The 19,579-nt window shown below is 46.4% G+C and overlaps 1 protein-coding gene across 1 annotated transcript in view; it reads left to right on the top strand.

The window, feature by feature from the left end:
* Positions 1-19,579, top strand: part of LOC115088304 (G-protein coupled receptor family C group 6 member A-like) — a 104,348-nt gene that overhangs the window by 68,248 nt on the left and 16,521 nt on the right. Inside the window, exon 4 of the mRNA XM_029596444.1 lies at positions 14,720-14,935. Within this exon, the coding sequence (XP_029452304.1) occupies positions 14,720-14,935 (216 nt within the window). The remainder of the gene's footprint in view (positions 1-14,719; positions 14,936-19,579) is intronic.

The following is a 19,579-nucleotide window of genomic DNA, read 5'->3' on the forward strand; positions in this document are numbered from 1 at the left end:
CCTCAGTCGTCTCTTCTCCAAGCTAAAAAGTCCTAACCTCTTTAGTCTTTCCTCGTAGGGAAGCTGTTCCATTCCCCTTATCATTTTGGTAGCCCTTCTCTGTACCTTCTCCATCGCAATTATATCTTTTTTGAGATGCGGCAACCAGAACTGTACACAGTATTCAAGGTGCGGTCTCACCATGGAGCGATACAGAGGCATTATGACATTTTCCGTTTTATTCACCATTCCCTTTCTAATAATTCCCAACATTCTGTTTGCTTTTTTGACTGCCGCAGCACACTGAACCGACGATTTCAATGTGTTATCCACTATGACACCTAGATCTCTTTCTTGGGTTGTAGCACCTAATATGGAACCTAACATTGTGTAACTATAGCATGGGTTATTTTTCCCTATATGCATTACCTTGCACTTATCCACATTAAATTTCATCTGCCATTTGGATGCCCAATTTTCCAGCCTCACAAGGTCTTCCTGCAATTTATCACAATCTGTTTGTGATTTAACTACTCTGAACAATTTTGTGTCATCTGCAAATTTGATTATCTCACTCGTCGTATTTCTTTCCAGATCATTTATAAATATATTGAAAAGTAAGGGTCCCAATACAGATCCCTGAGGCACTCCACTGTCCACTCCCTTCCACTGAGAAAATTGTCCATTTAATCCTACTCTCTGTTTCCTGTCTTTTAGCCAGTTTGCAATCCACGAAAGGACATCGCCACCTATCCCATAACTTTTTACTTTTCCTAGAAGCCTCTCATGAGGAACTTTGTCAAACGCCTTCTGAAAATCCAAGTATACTATATCTACCGGTTCACCTTTATCCACATGTTTATTAACTCCTTCAAAAAAGTGAAGCAGATTTGTGAGGCAAGACTTGCCTTGGGTAAAGCCATGCTGACTTTGTTCCATTAAACCATGGGCTGGGTAGGAGAGAAAGTGAATTATGTGAGTAAGGGAATGGGGAAAGGAGGAAGAGAGGGAACCAGGGTGAGTGAGGGGATCATTTGTGGGGCAGAGAAAGTGAACCTGGGTGAGTAAATGGAAAAGGTGGTTGGGAAAGAGTAAACCAGGCTGAAGGGTGGGAGGGGGTTCAGATGGGGGAGGGAAAGAATCAGGGTGTGTGAGGGCATTGGGGAAGAAGTGAATGAGGAAGAGTGAGAGGATGGGGTGGATGGAAGAGTAGGTGAAGGGATCATGCGGGAAGGGGAGATTATGAGGGGAGAAAGTGAATGAGGGAATATGGGGGAATGAGAGAGAGAGTGCCAGGAGAAGTAAATGAGAAATAGTGAGTGAAGATACTTTGGGGCTGGGTGGAAGAATGAGTATGCATTGTGGGATGGGACAGAGTACATTATGAAACTGAAGGAAGAAATGGAGAAGAGCGTGAGATTGGAGTGGGTGTGGAATGTGAATGAATTAACTACCATGGGTGCAAGTAGAATGAGAAAAATAGAGAAGGTGTAGGGTGTAAGTGAGAGAATCGGGAGGGGGTATTGGGGCGTGAAGGGATCTAAGTGGCTTTGGAGGTGGGGATAGGGGTATGACTGGGAGGGCTGTGGCTTACTTTTTTATCCATCCTCATTACAGTCTTTCCTGCATCTCCTCCATCCCTTTTCTCAGTCCTCCTGCTTTCCTCGTTCTCTTCTTCATCCCAATCTTCCCTTCCACCCCTTTCCCCATACTCTTTTTTTTCCTGATCTCATATTCTTGATCTTTCCTCTTACTCCCTCCTTCTTCATTCCTGATCCCTCTTCCCACCCCCTCCTCTCCCTTCATACCCTTTCCTTATCCACTGAATTCCCCATCCTCTTCTCCATCTCCTGTGCCTCTATCCTCCTCCATCCCTTATCCCTCTACCCCTCCTGCCTAAGATTCCTTCTTCATTTCCCTCCTCTGAGATTCTTTTGCCTTCTTCTGAAATCTCCTCATTTACATTCCCAGATACCATCTCCTCCCTCCTCCCCAGCCCCACTCATTATAAAGTCCCTTTTTCTTTCTAATAAACTCTGCCACAGGAAACTGGGGGGGGGGGGGGAGAGAGTAGTCTAGTGTGAGTGTGTGTGTGAGAGAGAGAGAGAGAAAGAATGAATGTGCCATGGGGGGAAGGGGAAGAACTCACCTCATCAGAGCAATGCTCATTAATAAGCTCGATGGCTTTGTTTAATCTGGTGTGATTGCCTATGAAACCAGCTACTGTGGCTGAGCAAATTGAAGGTACTTAACTAAATTACTTCAGGCAGACTTGTCTTATATCCTATTTTCCTTATCATAAGGACCTTGGTTTTCAGTTTTTATTTTATTTTTCCTGGGAATTTCAATATAAAAAAAATCTGTGGAAAAATTACTATTTTGTAACAAACAGGACAAAAATAGGTAGAAAAGTCATTTTTCCACTGATTTTTTTTTGTGATATAGCATTGACATTCAAAGGAAAAAATAAGATAAAAAACTGAAAACGAAGATCCTATTCCACGCAGGACTGAAAGTGAACATTTTTGGTTTAGAATATTTGGATTATATGGCATAGAAATGTTATAAATAAATAAATATGGTAGAATACAGTAAAATAAAAGAAGACAAACTGGTAACTAAAAGGCATATGGGGGGGGGGGGGGGGGAGTGGCTGCAAATGTCACAGCAGCTTTTCAGATGCCTTTCAGCTAGAAAGCAGAAAGATGGATAGCACAAGATTTCAAAATGGAAGTCCTTTTCAGCAATACGGCAAATGGTGTCCATCTCCAGCAGTCCTGCTTTTTTAAACTAGAGCTTTTGTAAATGTAACGCTTCCGAAAATATCTGAAGATATTTAGCAGACTTTACAGTCACTAGAGATGAGATTAGATCTACCATTAAAGGCCTTAACAATCTCAAATCTCCTAATTCAGAGGGGTAAATGAAGAGATAGCCACTCCCTTCAACAGCATGTTTGACGTGGCTGTAGCTGAGAGAAAGACACCAGTATGGCTCTAATCATTTTGATCCCTACAAAAGGTAAAAACTTAGAAGACCCAGGCTCATATTGGCCTATATCACTCTCACCTTAAAAAAATAAATCAGGCTCGACCAGAACCTCTAAAGCCCCCCCAACCCCCACCTGGGAACCCCAGCTGGAAAAGACCTTACCTCCTCCGGCAGGGCTCTTTCCTCACTGGCAGCCGATTGGTCCCTCCACTGTCTGTCGTCACTGAAAGGTCCAATCCCCTTTCAGAATTCTTAAAGGACAGCCTTCTAAAAGGGATTGATCCTCTCACTGACAGCCGACAGTGGAGAAACCAATCAGCAGACAGCGAAGGAGTGAATAAATTAACAATCAACTTGTTACTACCCTAAAACATACAACTCAAATAATGTGGCTTGTATCAAAAATCAGAAACTGAATTATTTGAATTGAAGTTAGCTACAGTTCTTGAATTGTAGTTAACCCCATCCGGGGAGTATCAGGAGGATGCTAACACATGCCCTGATGCTCCCAGGTCATTCCTTAAAAGGGCAAATTGGCCCTGACTAATATCCCTCCATCAAGTATTTGAAAGTTCACAGGGGTCTCCATAAACCCCCTGTCCCACCCACGCCCACTACCCCTGGAGGCAGTTGGAGTAAAAAAAAAAGATTTTCTATAAAATACCTCTGAGGACAGGCTCCAATCCAACCCCCCAAATCTTCTTCTTTGATTAAAAATTGATCCCCTCAGAGGCCTCTACACTCTAGACCACCCTCTGGAACCCCCTGGACTTATGAAAGTAGATTTGGTGGTCTAGTGGGAGCCCAGAGTTCCCCCTTAGGCTCCGAACCTAGCAATGGCTATTTTCCAAAATGGCACCAGCCATCTGGTAGCTCGATTTTTTTTCCTATTACATAACAGGGGCAGCCGGTAGTACTATTTTTGACAATGGTTGCTGCCAGGGCCGGCGCCTAGGGTCACTTTGGGTCCCCACTATACAACCAGGGCTTCTTTCATAAGTCCAAGAGGGGTCCGGAGGGTAGGCTAGAGTGGGGGGAGGTTGTCTGGGGTGGGGGTGGGGGGGGATCATAAGAACATAAGAAGAACATAAGAAAATGCCATACTGGGTCACACCAAGGGTCCATCAAGCCCAGCATCCTGTTTCCAACAGTGGCCAATCCAGGCCACAAGAACCTGGCAAGTACCCAAAAACTAAGTCCATTCCATGTTACCATTGCTAATGGCAGTGGCTATTCTCTAAGTGAACTTAATAGCAGGTAATGGACTTCTCCTCCAAGAACTTATCCAATCCTTTTTTAAACACAGCTACACTAACTGCACTAACCACATCCTCTGGCAACAAATTCCAGAGTCTAATTGTGCGTTGAGTAAAAAAGAACTTTCTCCGATTAGTTTTAAATGTGCCACATTTATTCAAGGGGGAGGGGTTGGGCAGGGGCCTGTCCTCTGAGATATTTTACACAAAATATTTTTTTTCACCTCGGCAGCCTCCAGGGGCAATAGGGGGATGAGGAGTGGGATAAGGAATTTACGGAAACCCCCAGAGACTGAAATATTTGGTGGGGGGGTGGTAGGGCCAAACGGCCCCTTTAAGGCATGGCAGCCCCACAGTCCTAGGGGTCGTCAGTGCTTAGAATTTAGAGAGCAAGTAACACTGCAGTATTTTTCCCAGCGGTATTTTTACTGGGAAATTTGTAAATGCAGAGGGATTTCCAAAGTGCCAGTGTTGACTGCTACCGCTTAGTAAGTCCTGGGGTAGTTTCCCCACCGGGAAAAATTCCACGGCTTAGTAAATGATGCCTGAGACAATGGAGGGTGAAGGGTCTTGCCTGAAGTCCCAAGAATTGTCAGTAGGATGTGAATCTTGGATTCCCTGGCTGCCAGCCTGCTATTCTAACCACGAGGTTACTCCTCCAGTACGCCTCCCTCTTTGCCTTACAGGGAAGTAATTACTTTTTGCCAGGTATCCAATGCAAAATCTTTGCTAGGAAACACCTAGTCTCAGAAAAGACAGAGATTTTCACTCAGATTTTTACTCCGCTATATTCTTTCTAGGATTTAAAAATGAGATTCGGGGGTCAATAATAAGCAATTCTTTGCATTTTTGTATGTACAACATGATCTGAACTCTATTTTTCCAAATTATGCACATGCTTGCCAGGTTCTCCCCCCTTTAATCTTATGATTAAGGAGGAGACTATATCTTTTTCTGTTTTATATATTAATCTGATAATTCAAGCACCACAACGGACAAAAAACTAACACATGAAACTAGCAACCGTACCCATTCTACGCCCGGGCGGCGAGCCTTTTTATTGGCACATCTGCTCTTGTTTTGAGCCGAATTTCCCTAGAAATTCACTGTAAGAGTGTCCGTTCCACATACACACACCCTCATATAGGCTCCCTCACTCTCTCGTGCACACACACATCCCCTCATATAGGCTCCCTCACTCTCTGGCACACACACACATCTCCTCATACAGGCTCCCTCACTCTCTCTCACACACACACACACACACACATCCCTTCATACAGGCTCCCTCACTCTCTCGCGCACACACACATCTCCTCATACAGGCTCCCTCACTCTCTCTCACACACACACACACACACACACACATACATCCCCTCATATTGGCTCCCTCTCTGAAACCCACAGTCAAGCATCCCGCGCACTCCCCCTCTTACCAACCAAGCTGTCTCTCGCACTCCCCCACACCCCCTCTCCTCTCTCACACACACATTCTCTCTCACCGGCATCCCCCTCCCCTCATATAGGCTCCCTCTCTCTGAAACCCACACTCAAGCATCCCCCCACCCACCCTCTCTTACCTCCCATGCTCTCTCTCACACCCTCCCCACCCCCCCCCGCTCACAACCATGCTCTCTGTCACCCCCTTCTCTCACACATACATTCTCTCTCACTGGCATCCCCCCCATGCTCTCTCTCAACCCTCCCTACCCCCCTCTCACCTACCATGCTCTGTCACCCCCTTCTCTCACACACACAATGTCTCTCACTGGCATCCCACCTCATGTTCTGTTTCACACCCTCCTGCTCTCTCTCACCCTCCCCTCCCCGACAAACATTATCTCTCACCGGCAAGCCGCAGGACCCGTGCTATTCATGGCGAAGATGAAGGCCTGGCGTGCCGTTTGCGGTGAAGATGAAGGCCCGGGCGTGCCGATCACGGCACACGGAGGCCTTCCCTTTTCACTGTGAATGGCGCCCCGGGCCTTCCTCCTCACCACGAACGGAGTGCGCTCCGTTCGCTGCATGCCAGGGTCTCCTCTGCTATATTGCTATATTCTGCCTCTCCTGTGATGGCCGCTGTCCTTCCTACCTGTGCCGTGTTTGAGCTGCCTGCGCCATCTACCAGCAAGCTGGGAAACTCAATGCCACTCGAAATTAGACTGCAGAGAAGCTTTAAACTTTTCAAAGTAAGTCTAAAAACCTGGCTTTTTAAACAGGCTTTTTATAAGGAGAACGAAGAAAACAAATGAGCGCATAAGTAAGCACCAAGCAATCAGTTTTTAAAATTTTTTCTTTCCTATCTCCTAATACATATTAGAGTGTTAAATTTATATAGGAACCGTAAAGAAGTTTTTTCAACCAACATATAAGCAAAATCAACACATAGCTTTCTATATTATTTATTTATTTATTTATTTATTTAAAATTTTTATATACCGGCATTCATGTTGCAAACACATCATGCCGGTTTACATATAACAGGGGTGTACAATGAACAGTTGAATAACCTATTAGTGTAGAAGGAAGCAGTTACAAATAACAAGGTAATAGAACTGGGAGAAGAGAAGAAAAGGGAGAGAATTAGGTATAGGTATTTACATTAGTAATAACATTTTTACATGTGGACGTGGTAGATCTGGCTGAATAGAATAGAATAGAATAGAATTATAAAAAACATGTTACCGTTCACTAATGGCACATCTATAATATATAATCTATACCAATCAACTTTTAATACTATTTGTGCCTTTTTGTAAACCATTGTGATGGTGAATTAACTTAAAGACGGTACAGAAAAGGTTTTAAATAAATAAAAATAAATAAATAAATATTATAGCGCCATCTATCGGCGGGCTGCGGAACATCAGCGATCACTGACGGACACACTCCAAGCCCGATATATTAAGGATGGTGATTATCAACAATGCTTCTGACAAAGAGCCACCATTAATCCCATATAAATTGATATTACAACAACATGAAAACTTTTTCACACAGTTGCAGCATGTATTGGTGGTAAATTGTGCAATTTATTCCTCAATTTTCTGATAAAATTAAAAACAAATTAATTAGAAATCCTGAAAGGGAGGGGCTGTACAAAATGGACACCACCCCTAATTAATCCTTTGTAACACTACACTATCCCTAGCTCAAAGGAGATCACCCAGGGCACCACTGGTAATGTGTTCGGAGGGGCCATTACAGTATCTTTCAAAGAGACATCATTCCGAACCATGCACTCGAGCGACTGTCGGCTTTCCCCCATCATCTAGTTTAAAAGCTGTGCTATCTCCTTTTTAAAGGTTAAGGTGGAGCCCATCCTTTCAGAAAAGGCTCCTCCCTTCTCCAAAATGATACCCACCCAGTTCTTAACAAACCTAAAACCCTCTTTTCTGCCCCATTTCTCATCCACGCATTGAGACTCCGGTGCTCTACCTGCTCCTGGGGTCCTGCATGTGGAATGGGGAGCATTTCTGAGAAAGCTACCCATGAGGCTCAGGATTGCAACTTTCTACCTAAAATCCTAAATTTGGCTTCCAGAACCTCCATCCTGCTCTTGCCTATGTCATTGTCACCCCCATGTACCAAGACAATCAGCTTCTTCCCAGCACTATCTAAAATGCTATCTATGTGGTGCATGAGGTCCGGCAGCTTCGTACCAGGAAGGCAACTTACCAAGCGATCCTTACATCCGCCAGCCACCCTGCTATCAATCTTCCTAATAATTGAATCACCAACTACAGCGACCATCCTTACCCTTCCCTCCTGGGCATGTGCCCTGGAGACATATCCTTGGTGCGAGAGGATACTACATCACCTTGAGGGCGGGTTCTCAAGGTGATTCGCTCCTTTCAGGTGACCTTTCTCGTCCAAGGCAGCACAGGAACTGCCAGATTGGAGGTGAGACTGCTCTGCTATGCTCCTGAAGGTCTCCTCCAGGGGCGGTTCTGTAATGAGGCAGGGTGAGGTGGCTGCTTCAGGCGGAAAACTTTGGAAGAGGCAAAAACTGCCTCCCCCCCCCTCCCCCCAAACTCCTCTAACGGCTGCTTCACCCTGCCGCCAAAACAACAAAGAAACCGCACAGAATTTCCACATACACCCCCCCCCCCCCCGTACACAGCCAAGATGGAGGAGCCCCCGGCATGCTGTGAGCGGAGCATGTCCCATTCACGGTGAAGATGAATGCCCTAGTGAGAGTGAGTGTGTGTAGAGGGGTGTGTGTGTGAGAGAGAAATTGCGAGCCTGGGAGGGTGAAAGAGCATGTGTGAGGTGCTTTGGGGGTGGGTGGTTGAGAGAGAGCATGTATGAGGGTGCTTAGGGGGGTGAGAGAGAGCATGTGTGAGGGTGCTCGGGGGGGTGTGAGAGAGAGCATGTATGAGGGTGCTTAGGGGTGAGAGAGCATATGTGAGGGTGCTCGGCGGTGTGTGAGAGAGAGCATGTATGAGGGTGCTTAGGGGGTGAGAGAGAGCATGGGTGAGGGTGCTCGGCAATGTGTGAGAGAGCATGTATGAGAGTGCTTAGGGGGTGAGAGAGAGCATGTGTGAGGGTGCTCGGGGGGGGAGAGAGAGCATGTGTGATGGTGCTCGGGGGTGTGTGTGAGACAGATCATGTATGAGGGTGCTTAGGGGGGTGAGAGAGAGCATGTGTGAGGGTGCTCGGGGGGGTGTGAGAGAGAGCATGTATGAGGGTGCTTAGGGGTGAGAGCATATGTGAGGGTGCTCGGCGGTGTGTGAGAGAGAGCATGTATGAGGGTGCTTAGGGGGGGTGAGAGAGAGCATGGGGGAGAGAAAGCATGATTAAGGGTGCTTGGGGGAGAGAGAGAGCATGTGTGAGGGTTCTCGGGGGTGTGTGAGAGAGAGCATGTATGAGGGTGCTTAGGGGGTAAGAGAGCATATGTGAGGGTGCTCGGCGGTGTGTGAGAGAGAGCATGTATGAGGGTGCTTATGGGGTGAGAGAGAGCATGGGTGAGGGTGCTCGGCGATGTGTGAGAGAGCATGTATGAGAGTGCTTAGGGGGTGAGAGAGAGCATGTGTGAGGGTGCTCGGGGGGGAGAGAGAGCATGTGTGATGGTGCTCGGGGGTGTGTGTGAGACAGAGCATGTATGAGGATGCTTAGGGGGGTGAGAGAGAGCATGGGTGAGAGAAAGCATGATTGAGGGTGCTTGGGGGAGAGAGAGAGCATGTGTGAGGGTGCTTGGGGGGAGAGAGAGCATGTGTGAGGGTGCTCGGGGGTGTGTGAGAGAGAGCATGTATGAGGGTGCTTAGGAGGTGAGAGAGAGCATGTGTGAGGGTGCTCGGGGGGGAGAGAGAGCATGTGTGATGGTGCTCGGGGGTGTGTGTGAGACAGATCATGTATGAGGGTGCTAAGGGGGGTGAGAGAAAGCATGTTTGAGGGTGCTTAGGGTTGAGAGAGAGAGAGCATGGATGAGAGAGAAAGAGCATGGGTTAGAGAGAGCATTTGTGAGGGTGCTTGGGGGAGAGAGAGAAAGAGCATATGTGAGGGTGCTTGGGAAGAGAGAGAGCATGTGTGAGGGTGCTTAGGGGGTGAGAGAGAGCATGGGTGAGGGTGCTCGGCGATGTGTGAGAGAGCATGTACGAGAGTGCTTAGGGGGTGAGAGAGAGCATGTGTGAGGGTGCTCGGGGGGAGAGAGAGCATGTATGAGAGTGCTTAGGAGGTGAGAGAGAGCATGTGTGAGGGTGCTCGGGGGGGAGAGAGAGCATGTGTGAGGGTGCTTGGGGGTGTGTGAGAGACAGAGCATGTATGAGGGTTCTAAGGGGGGTGAGAGAAAGCATGTTTGAGGGTGCTTAGGGTTGAGAGAAAGAGAGCATGGATGAGAGAGAAAGAGCATGGGTTAGAGAGAGCATGTGTGATGGTGCTCGGGGGTGTGTGTGAGACAGAGCATGTATGAGAGTGCTTAGGGGGTGAGAGAGAGCATGTGTGAGGGTGCTCGGGGGGAGAGAGAGCATGTGTGATGGTGCTCGGGGGTGTGTGTGAGACAGATCATGTTTGAGGATGCTTAGGGTTGAGAGAAAGAGAGCATGGATGAGAGAGAAAGAGCATGGGTTAGAGAGAGCATGTATGAGGGTGCTTAGGGGGTGAGAGAGAGCATGTATGAGGGTGCTTAGGGGGGAGAGAGAGAGCATGTGTGAGGGTGTTTGAGTGTGGGTGCTAGGGAGAGGGAGCCTTTGGGGGGCAGAGGGGGGGGCAGAGGGGGGGGGGCACCATCTCATCCCTCGCCTCAGGCAGCAGATTGCCTTGAGCCGCCCCCTGCTCTCCTCTATGTACCTCTCTGTCTCCCTTAGCTCCTCCAGGTCTGCCACACTAGCTCCCAGAGATCAGGTTCATTATCTGAGGGCAAGGAGCTCTTTGCACCTTGTGCACATTTACAACCTTTCACCAACTGGGAGATCAATGCAAAACCCAGGCTAGCCTCCCTCGTGCTACTTGAGTACTGTCTGCATCTTAATTTTGCTGATTTGTTATTGAATTAAAAATGTCTGTGGAAGTAGGGATGTAAAGATAATCTAAAGTACTTTTAACTTATTGATTTATTTTATATTTGGCTGTCAATGACTCAAATACTACAATTAACCTACTTCTAACTAACTAGTTACCCACCTCATTAATTCTCTTTAGTATCAAATTCCTTCTGTATCAAGTCTGTAGTACATTTATAGTGAGGGGTTTTGGGGTGCATGTGGTGACCTCTGGCTGCAGGATAAGGTATGCAGGTGAACCTTCCGGTGCTCTTCTGCTCCAGGGAGTGTGAGGCCTCTGGAAGACACAAATAGAGTGAGCTCTGTGGATGAGCCAGCTATAAATGTTATAAATAAATAACTCCAAATATCAGAGTTAGCCAGATATGCTCTGCCCTGGAATGCCTGCAACATGCTCGTTTCTTCCAGATAAAGACTTTTCCAGCTTTTCCCCAGATAAGAAAGAAACTTGCTCTTCAGATGAATGCCTTGTGAGCTTTCCACCTAAATGGTTTTGAATATTGATATTGAAATGTATTAGATCAGGGATTCTCAATCTTTTGGGGAGCGTGGACCCCTTTTCAATCTTCTAAATTTTGCATGCCCCCACGTTTCTTTAATTTTTATATGCGGTTAAATGCCATCTTAAAAACTGATTAATTAGCAATAATATGCACACCAGAATCATTTGCAATATATATAAAACGTAATATTAAATAAGGAATGGTTTCTGATATGAACTGTGCTCTATGGCCCCTTCACGGGTGCTATTCACTTTCTCCACCACAGTCCCTTCCCAAGTGCCTTTCCTCCTCCCCCGCTTCTCTCCACCTATGAACTTTTGCTGAGTGTTTTCCTTCCTACTCTTTCCTACCTGCAGGCTTTTCTCTGATTCTATTCCTGCTGCCTTCCTCCTATGACCCCTTCCTGAGTGCTAACCCTCCTACCCTCTCCCCTTCCCAAGTCCCTCCCTCCTGTCCTATTTGCCCTCACCCATGGCTCCTTCCTGAATGCTGAACCCCTCCTCCCCCACCATGGCTCCTTCCTGAATGCTGAACCCCTCCCCTCCCCCCCCCCACCATGGCTCCTTCCTGAATGCTGAACCCCTCCCCCCCCCCCCCCCACCATGGCTCCTTCCTGAATGCTGAACCCCTCCCCCACCATGGCTCTTTCCTGAATGCTGAACCCCTCCCCCACCACGGCTCCTTCCTGACTATTGAACCCCTCCTCCCCATGGCTCCTTCCTGAATGCTGAACCCCTCCTCCCCCATGGCTCCTTCCTGAATACTGAACCCCTCCCCCCCCCACCATGGCTTCTTCCTGAATGCTGAACCCCTCCTCCCCCATGGCTCCTTCCTGAATACTGAACCCCCCCCCCCCCCACCACCACGGCTCCTTCCTGAATACTGAACCCCTCCTCCCCCATGGATCCTTCCTGACTATTGAACCCCTCCTCCCCCATGGCTCCTTCCTGAATACTGAACCCCTCCTCCTCCATGGCTCCTTCCTGAATACTGAACCCCTCCTCCCCCATGGCTCCTTCCTGAATACTGAACCCCTCCTCCCCCATGGCTCCTTCCTGAATGCTGAAACCCTCCTCGGCCATGGCTCCTTCCTGAATATTGAATCCCTCCTCCCCCATGGCTCCTTCCTGAATACTGAACCCCTCCTCCCCCATGGCTCCTTCCTGAATGCTGAAACCCTCCTCGGCCATGGCTCCTTCCTGAATGCTGAAACCCTCCTCGGCCATGGCTCGGCCCTTCCTGAATGCTTTGCATCCTGCCCTCTTCTCCTAGTTGCACTTTCTGTGGTCCTCTCTCCCTTTCCCTCTCCCCATGGCCCCATCCCAAATGTTCTTTATTTATGTATTTATATGGATTTATTACTTACCTTTAAGTATTTGAAATTCACCCAAAGTGGGGTACAACATATTTGAAAGGTAACCTACAATCTGAAAGAGACTTAACAGCTCTAGGCTGAAGGAAACATTATTAAGGTGTAAACTTGATATCCTTCAGTGACAGGAATAAACAGCATAAAACCTAGAACAGAACGGAAACGGAAATAAATCAACAACAGAACTTAGAATGCAATGCAGCTCAGTAAAATCAACACAGGACTGGTTAGATAAGAATACAAACATCTTGCCACAACAGTGGGTTGTAGTAGCATTTCCAAGGCACTGAAGTAGAAAGATCTCAGTGAAACAGGTTGCAGCAGCACGTTTAAGGCGCAGCTAGAAGGTGCCAAGCAGTTTACCGCACTTCCTCCTCCCTCTTAAGGTCCTTTCCAAATGCTTTCATCCCCGTCCTTGCCCACTTGTCCTCCCCTTCCAATCTCTGCATCTTTCTGAGGGCTGATCCCACTATGGCCCCCCCTTCCCTCCCTCCAACCCCCACCATTTTTAAACCTCTTCCTCAGTGCAACTCTTTTCCCAACAGGACAACTAGTTGGACTTGTGGATGTTGCCAGATATACTTCCCAGGGTCATCACCTTGCTTGCTGCTGCCTCTGGGTCACCTGGAGCAGAAGAGGCACTCGTCCCTTCATCCTCTCGGCGCAGCTTCAGACTCCTCGTGGTGGCAATCCGCCATACTCTTGCCTGCCTCCTCTCGGCGCCAGCCTTCCTCTCCCTGGCACGCGATCAGAGTGATTAGGCAGCAGGAGCCTTTGAGCAGAGTTCCTCAGAGGTGATGCCAGTCCGCTCCGTTTCTCAGCCGTCGCACATTGGTTGCCCCCGTTCTGGCGGACGGCGCCCTCTGATGCTCTTGCAGACCTCTTAAGAATCCAAGGACCCCCCAGATCGGGAACCACTGCATTAGGTGAATCCAATAAAAAGATATCACCTTATCATTTTGTTTTCCTGAACTTTATTTCTGCACATGGCCAAATAAGAGAAAGTCTTAAAGAGGGAACAGTGCTATGAAAAAGAACCCCTGTTTCCCTGTCTTCCTTAGTAGTTCATAATGAAGATCATTTTCTTGTTCTTCTTTCCGTGCAGCCCTGTACCACTCTCTGTTCTGCCAATAGGAAGATCATTTCCCAGAGACTACATACATATTACACTGTAACAAGTCAACGTGGGAATAGGTAGTGTTTGTGTGGGGATGGATGTTGTTACTGTTAATCCCTTAAAGGTGAATTTTAAAAGCAGGGGATGCGCAAATGTGTCGGGCTCACCCACAGCGAGCGGATTTTAAAAACTGCTGACATACGTGCATATGTACCTGAGCACGCACATCTCGGAAGATTTTAAAGAATGGGCAGGGTGTGGGCACTTCAGGATGTGAACGCAGGATGTGCACGAATATACTTAGGTGATCCGTCTCTCGCCGAGGTCCCCTGCTGCATAACTTTACTTCTGCTATGGATGACGTGTAAGTTTAAGTTATAAAATAAAGAAAAATAGGCAGATCTGCAGGGTTTTAAGGGTTGGGTCTAACAGGGGAGTGAAGGCTATTAAACTAGGGACCTGTGTGAGGCCTATTTCTTAACTGGGCAAACTGGGGACGAACTGGTAAAACTGGGAATAGTGTCTGCACGTGCCTCTTTTAAAATCCCCCAATTTATGTGGTAGAAGTGGCATTTGCATGCACTTACTCTCATGCCCACTTAAAATTTGGCGTACATGTGCACGTGGCCAGGCTATTTTATAACATGCGTGCATATGCGCACATATGTTATAAAATGGGCACAGGACGACGTATGGGCGCCAATGTGCACCCGCGCGGACCGGTTTGAAAGTTGCCGTGGTTTTTGGATAACCAAGTTGAGTAAATAAATAAATAAATAAATATATAAATAAAGCGATGACACGCTACCATCATATGTAGAACATCACTATTTGTCACTCAAATGTTTGCCACTCAAATTACATTACAAATTTTCTCTACAGAGGCAAAATGTTGTGTGTTCTGTTTTCAAACTGGTTTCTCGCCTTCTGTAGTAATGGCAAAACTGTTTTGAGAGGAGGGTTCACTGCATCGATAACATCTTTCCTCTTCGTTGGCACAGTTGCTCCAAGCACTCAAGAATGTGACTTTTACTGACGGCAGTAAAAAGATTCACTTTAATTCAAGGGGAGACATCAACATTGGATACAATGTGCTGATCTGGAAGGAGACCCAAACTGGAAAGATGAATATTACCACGGTGGCAGAATATAACTTGCAAAGTGGGAACTTTGTTTTCAAGGATAAGAAAGAAGAAAGCGAGTTTTATGACTTAAAGGTAGAGTACTCTTAGCCATGCTTTTACTCTGTCGTTAACATTTCTTGTAGATTATTGCACGCTTGTTTATACAGTAGCTTATGCCAACCAGACTTCTCTATTTATGTTTATACTAGGGAATAGTCTTTGGGGTTTTTTTTAATCCTTTCCTGGTTATAAATAGCATAGCTCTCTGTTTATTTTGAGCTAAAGAAAAAGCTATTCCCATTTTATTTAGTAGACCTGATTGAAACTCCCAGTTGTAGTTGTCATAGATGATACTCAAGAGTTCCCAGTATTAGAAATTATGCAATGATAAAGTTGTTCTGTGAATACTAAAAAATACAGTTGTGTGCAAAGGTTTAAGCACCCCTGGTCAAATTGTATGTTTCAAAGGATCTCTAAGTGCACAGAAGCTGACGCAATCTTTACATGGTATAAAGTTAAACTTGACATCTTCCTGCTGTTTTTTTTAATGCAAATTTACTGTTTACTGATTTTAACAGATTGAAAATAATAAAATAGTGAATATGGCATGTGCAAAAGTTTGCATACACTTGCAGATGATTCATTACTTCACTTTTTAAAAAAGTTGTTAATAAGGCCCAAAAATTTGATCAACTTGTTAGACCTTCATGTAGTCGGGTGAAGACAATTCCATGGTCGAACAAATCATCTGACTCTTCTAATCTGTCAGGTTGTATTTGTTGTTCTGTCTGCTTTCAGCAAACATGGGCTCTTCTAAGCACCTATCTGAGCAATGGACACTGACGATAATTCATTCTTACAAACCGGGGGAAGGCTTTAAAAAAAAAAACCCTACACCCTAGTTAGCAATTTCCACGCTCAGAATCACTGTTAAGAAATGGAAATTACAGTAATTTGGCCAGAGGTCCCTAAATGTTTGCATAGAAGCATAGCATGCTATGCAGTAAGGCCTTAACATGTTAAGAGTCTCTTGTCACATTGTTTAACCACTAAAATTAGCACCCAGTTCTTCCCCCACCTCCCAAGATCTTCGGGTCTACATAACCCCTCATCCCCCTGTGGCCCTGACCTCCACTTGGATGGATGGTAATAGATGATCAGGACAGAGGAGAGTTGGCCCTCTGCCTGCCCCATAACCATTGTTTTTAAACCTGATGCCGGCTGACCTCTCACGCTAACTTTGCTATGTGTGCACACGTGACAAAGTAGTGTGACAGAGTCATTTTTGAAAGCAGCGGCTGAGGGGCAGGGGGACAAATTACTTTCTCCTGCTCCAGTTATGTTACCATGCATTAATTAATTGGTGTGGATGGGCAAACTAGAAGGGCTGAATGGTCTTTAGCAGTCGTCACATTTCTACATTTTTATCAATACAGTAGGCATTGGGGAGGGGTATCCAGAGGGTGGTGGAGAGATGTTTGTTAATGGAGGCCCCTAGTGCTTGGATCCAAGTGGATCAGAGGAGGGGGAGAAATCATATGCTGTCTGGAAAGGTTGGGGAGGATCAGTTGCTGATGAGTAAGGGGGATTCTCCCTGTACTAACTTTCCCTTTCATTTTAGCTGCTCAGCATGGGAGATTTCAGCCGTGAGCTAGCATTCATGGCATAGCTTTTTCGGTTACAGTACATGCTTCTACCATGGCCATGCTGGTGTGCCAAACATTTTACATGCACACAGGAAAACTCATTGCATACCCAAAATTAGATACCTCATCACAACTCAGTAAATTTACCAGGCAGACAATAATTTAAAATATTTTTCCTAAAGGACACTCATAAGAGGTATTAGTAAACTGCTTTGCTTCACAGCCCTCAGCTTTTAATCACTGGTCTCAATGGAGTCTCTGTGTTGTATTTTTTTTATTTTTATCTTGCAAATGAAATAGTCCAAAGTCTAAAATTCACGAGCTACCTGGCGTGCACACAAGTACGCCCAATTTTATAACATGCGCGCGCCGAGACACGCTGCCTTCCCCTACCCCCCACCCCACCTTCTCTTCCCTTCCCCGCCATTTCCCCCCTACCTTTTTCCTTTTTTTCCTTTTTGTTACAAAACTTTCTTCAGCCGCTGTGCCAGGAGCCTCTGACTCCACCCCGGACCGCCCCAGCACGCGTAGGGTGTTAGGATTCTGTGATGTCGGATGGCAAGATGGCAGTCGCGGCGTCCATGCCAACTCGGGAGGCCTGGAAGCAGTAGACAGGTCATAGGTAGCTAGCAGATGCTGCCAATCTACCCCATGGAGTTAGGGAAGTGATGAGCAGAAATGGTCGCAACCATCTGCGACAGACGGGCGTAACACAGGGCTTTTAAAATCCGGCCCTTAGCTTTTACATGCTGCCCAAAGTTTAATTGCCAGTCTTGATATGTGAAATTTAAATACACAGTGGGGTAGATTTTAAAACCCCTGCACGCGTAAATCCTCCCGGATTTACATGCCCAAGGCACTCGCGCACTGGCGTGCCTATTTTGCATAGGCCGCCGGCGCACGCAAAGCCCCGGGACGCGCGTAAGTCCCGGGGCTTCGTAAAAGGGGCGGGAGGGGGCGTGTCCGGGGGCAGGGGGCGGTCTGGGGCGGGTCCGGGGGCGTGGCAACGGTTCGGGGGCGGTCCAGGAGGGCGGTCCCAAGTCCCCCGGCATTGCGGCCTGTGCCGGGGGATGCCGGGGTGGCGCACGCAAGTTACGCCTGCTTCAAGCAGGCGTAACTTGCCCAACAAAGGTAGGGGGGGGATTTAGGTAGGGTTGGGGGGTGGGGTAGATAGGGGAAGGGAGGGGAAGTTGGGGGGACGCGGAAGGAAAGTTCCCTCCGAGGCCGCTCGGAGGGAACGGAGGCCGCTCGGAGGGAACGGAGGCAGGCTGCGCGGCTCAGCGCACGCAGGCTGCCGATTTTGCGCAGCCTTGCACGCGCCAACCCCGGATTTTATAAGATATCTTAAAATCGACCGGTATGGGAATATGCATCTATCACCCTCAAGAAAATCAGGCCTAGATTGTAAAAGGAAATCTTGCAATATAAAAAATTTCATTTCCCCCAAATTTAGCAGTAATTTTCACTTGGCTAGCCACTCATTCATAGTGGATAAACAGGTCCAAATCTTATCAAAGAGCGACCAAAAACGAGCCCTTGATTGGCACAAAAAAACTGAAAGTCATCAGCATATAAACAATAATCTACTTCCAAATTTGCTAAAATCTGACAGATAAGAGCAATATAAATATTGAAGAGGGGAGCTGAGAGGGTGGAATTGTCTTTAGCTGAAAAACTGATGAAGTGGACTTATTGAGCAAAAAAATCTTTTGAGTTCTTTGATCAAGAAAAGAAGAATAGCACCTAAAGGTATTTTACCTATCCCTATTTGTTTCAGTCGTGAAAGCAGCACCTCATTATCAATTGTACTGATGCTGCTGATAAATCAAGCAGCATTAGGAGGAAATCAGTCCTGGCATCAAAACCGCTTGGAAACACATCAAAAATTGAAAGAAGGAGTGTCTCTGTGCTATGTTCAAAGCAAAAACTGTACTGATGAAGGTCCAGGATGGAACAATCTTCCAAAATGGATAACAATTGGTTCAGTACCACTTTTTCCAAAACTTTGGATAGAAAGAGTAGATTAGAATCAAGCCTGATGTTGTTTAAATCAGACATGTCCAGATTTGGGGGTTTTTTTTGGAACAGGTTTGACTGAAGCAGATTTTAGAGAAACTGGAATATGTCCACATTTCAAAGAAAAATTGACCATCGACACAATGAAATTAGCTGTTGAACCTCCATTTCATGGACAATAATTAACTTTCAGTTCTATATTATGTCAACAATTTCAGAAGGGGAAACATCAATAAAAGAATCCCAGAGCACCACATGATTAGCTGGTTTAACATCTAAGTTGTTATTAAATGCTGGAAAGGATTCTGCTATCTTTGCAATTTATTGCTAAAAGAAGAACCAAAATCATCAGCGCAATAAGTAGAGAAAATAGGAGAACTTCAATCCTGAGGACATGTCAATTTTATAACTATTTATTTATTTATTTATTAACTTTTATTTACCGACATTCGTGCAGCACATCATGCCGGTTTACAATGAACTCAGGTGGAAAATACAGTGTAACGATAAAACAATATTTATAATAATGATAGCAAATAAATAACTGGCAATAACAATTAACAATGTGGGGATGGGGAAGAGAGGAGAACAAAGGCAGATAGAGAGAAGAGAAGTAAAGGAATGAAAACTATAGGAATAGAGGGAAACTATGTACAGATGACGGAGTGCACAGGTCTCATTAACTTGAGTATAGGTATCAGTAACTTAAGTACAGGTTTCATTTACTTAAGGAGGGACTCATGAGGACTTGAAAGCCACCAGTATTACTTGGGCTAAGGTGTTCATTCGGAGAAAGGTTATTTGAGGGAGATTGAAAGGTGTACGGGGGGGTAGGGGGTAGAAAGGGGCGGTTGGGAGACAAAGGATTGGAAGGTGACTAGGAGTGAAGAGGGGTAGGGGTGGGTCTGACGGAGGGGGGGAGCAGCCGGAGGATGGTCGAGACAGGGAGGGGCTGGAGGGAAGAATTTATGTTTGGTTTGTGTCAGGGTAGGCCTGTCGGAAGAGCCATGTCTTGACTCCTTTCTTGAAATTGTGGAGTGATGTCTCTTGGCGTAGGAGGGTGGGGAGGGAGTTC

Source organism: Rhinatrema bivittatum, chromosome 3, assembly GCF_901001135.1.
Source record: "Rhinatrema bivittatum chromosome 3, aRhiBiv1.1, whole genome shotgun sequence".
Lineage (NCBI taxonomy): Eukaryota > Metazoa > Chordata > Amphibia > Gymnophiona > Rhinatrematidae > Rhinatrema > Rhinatrema bivittatum.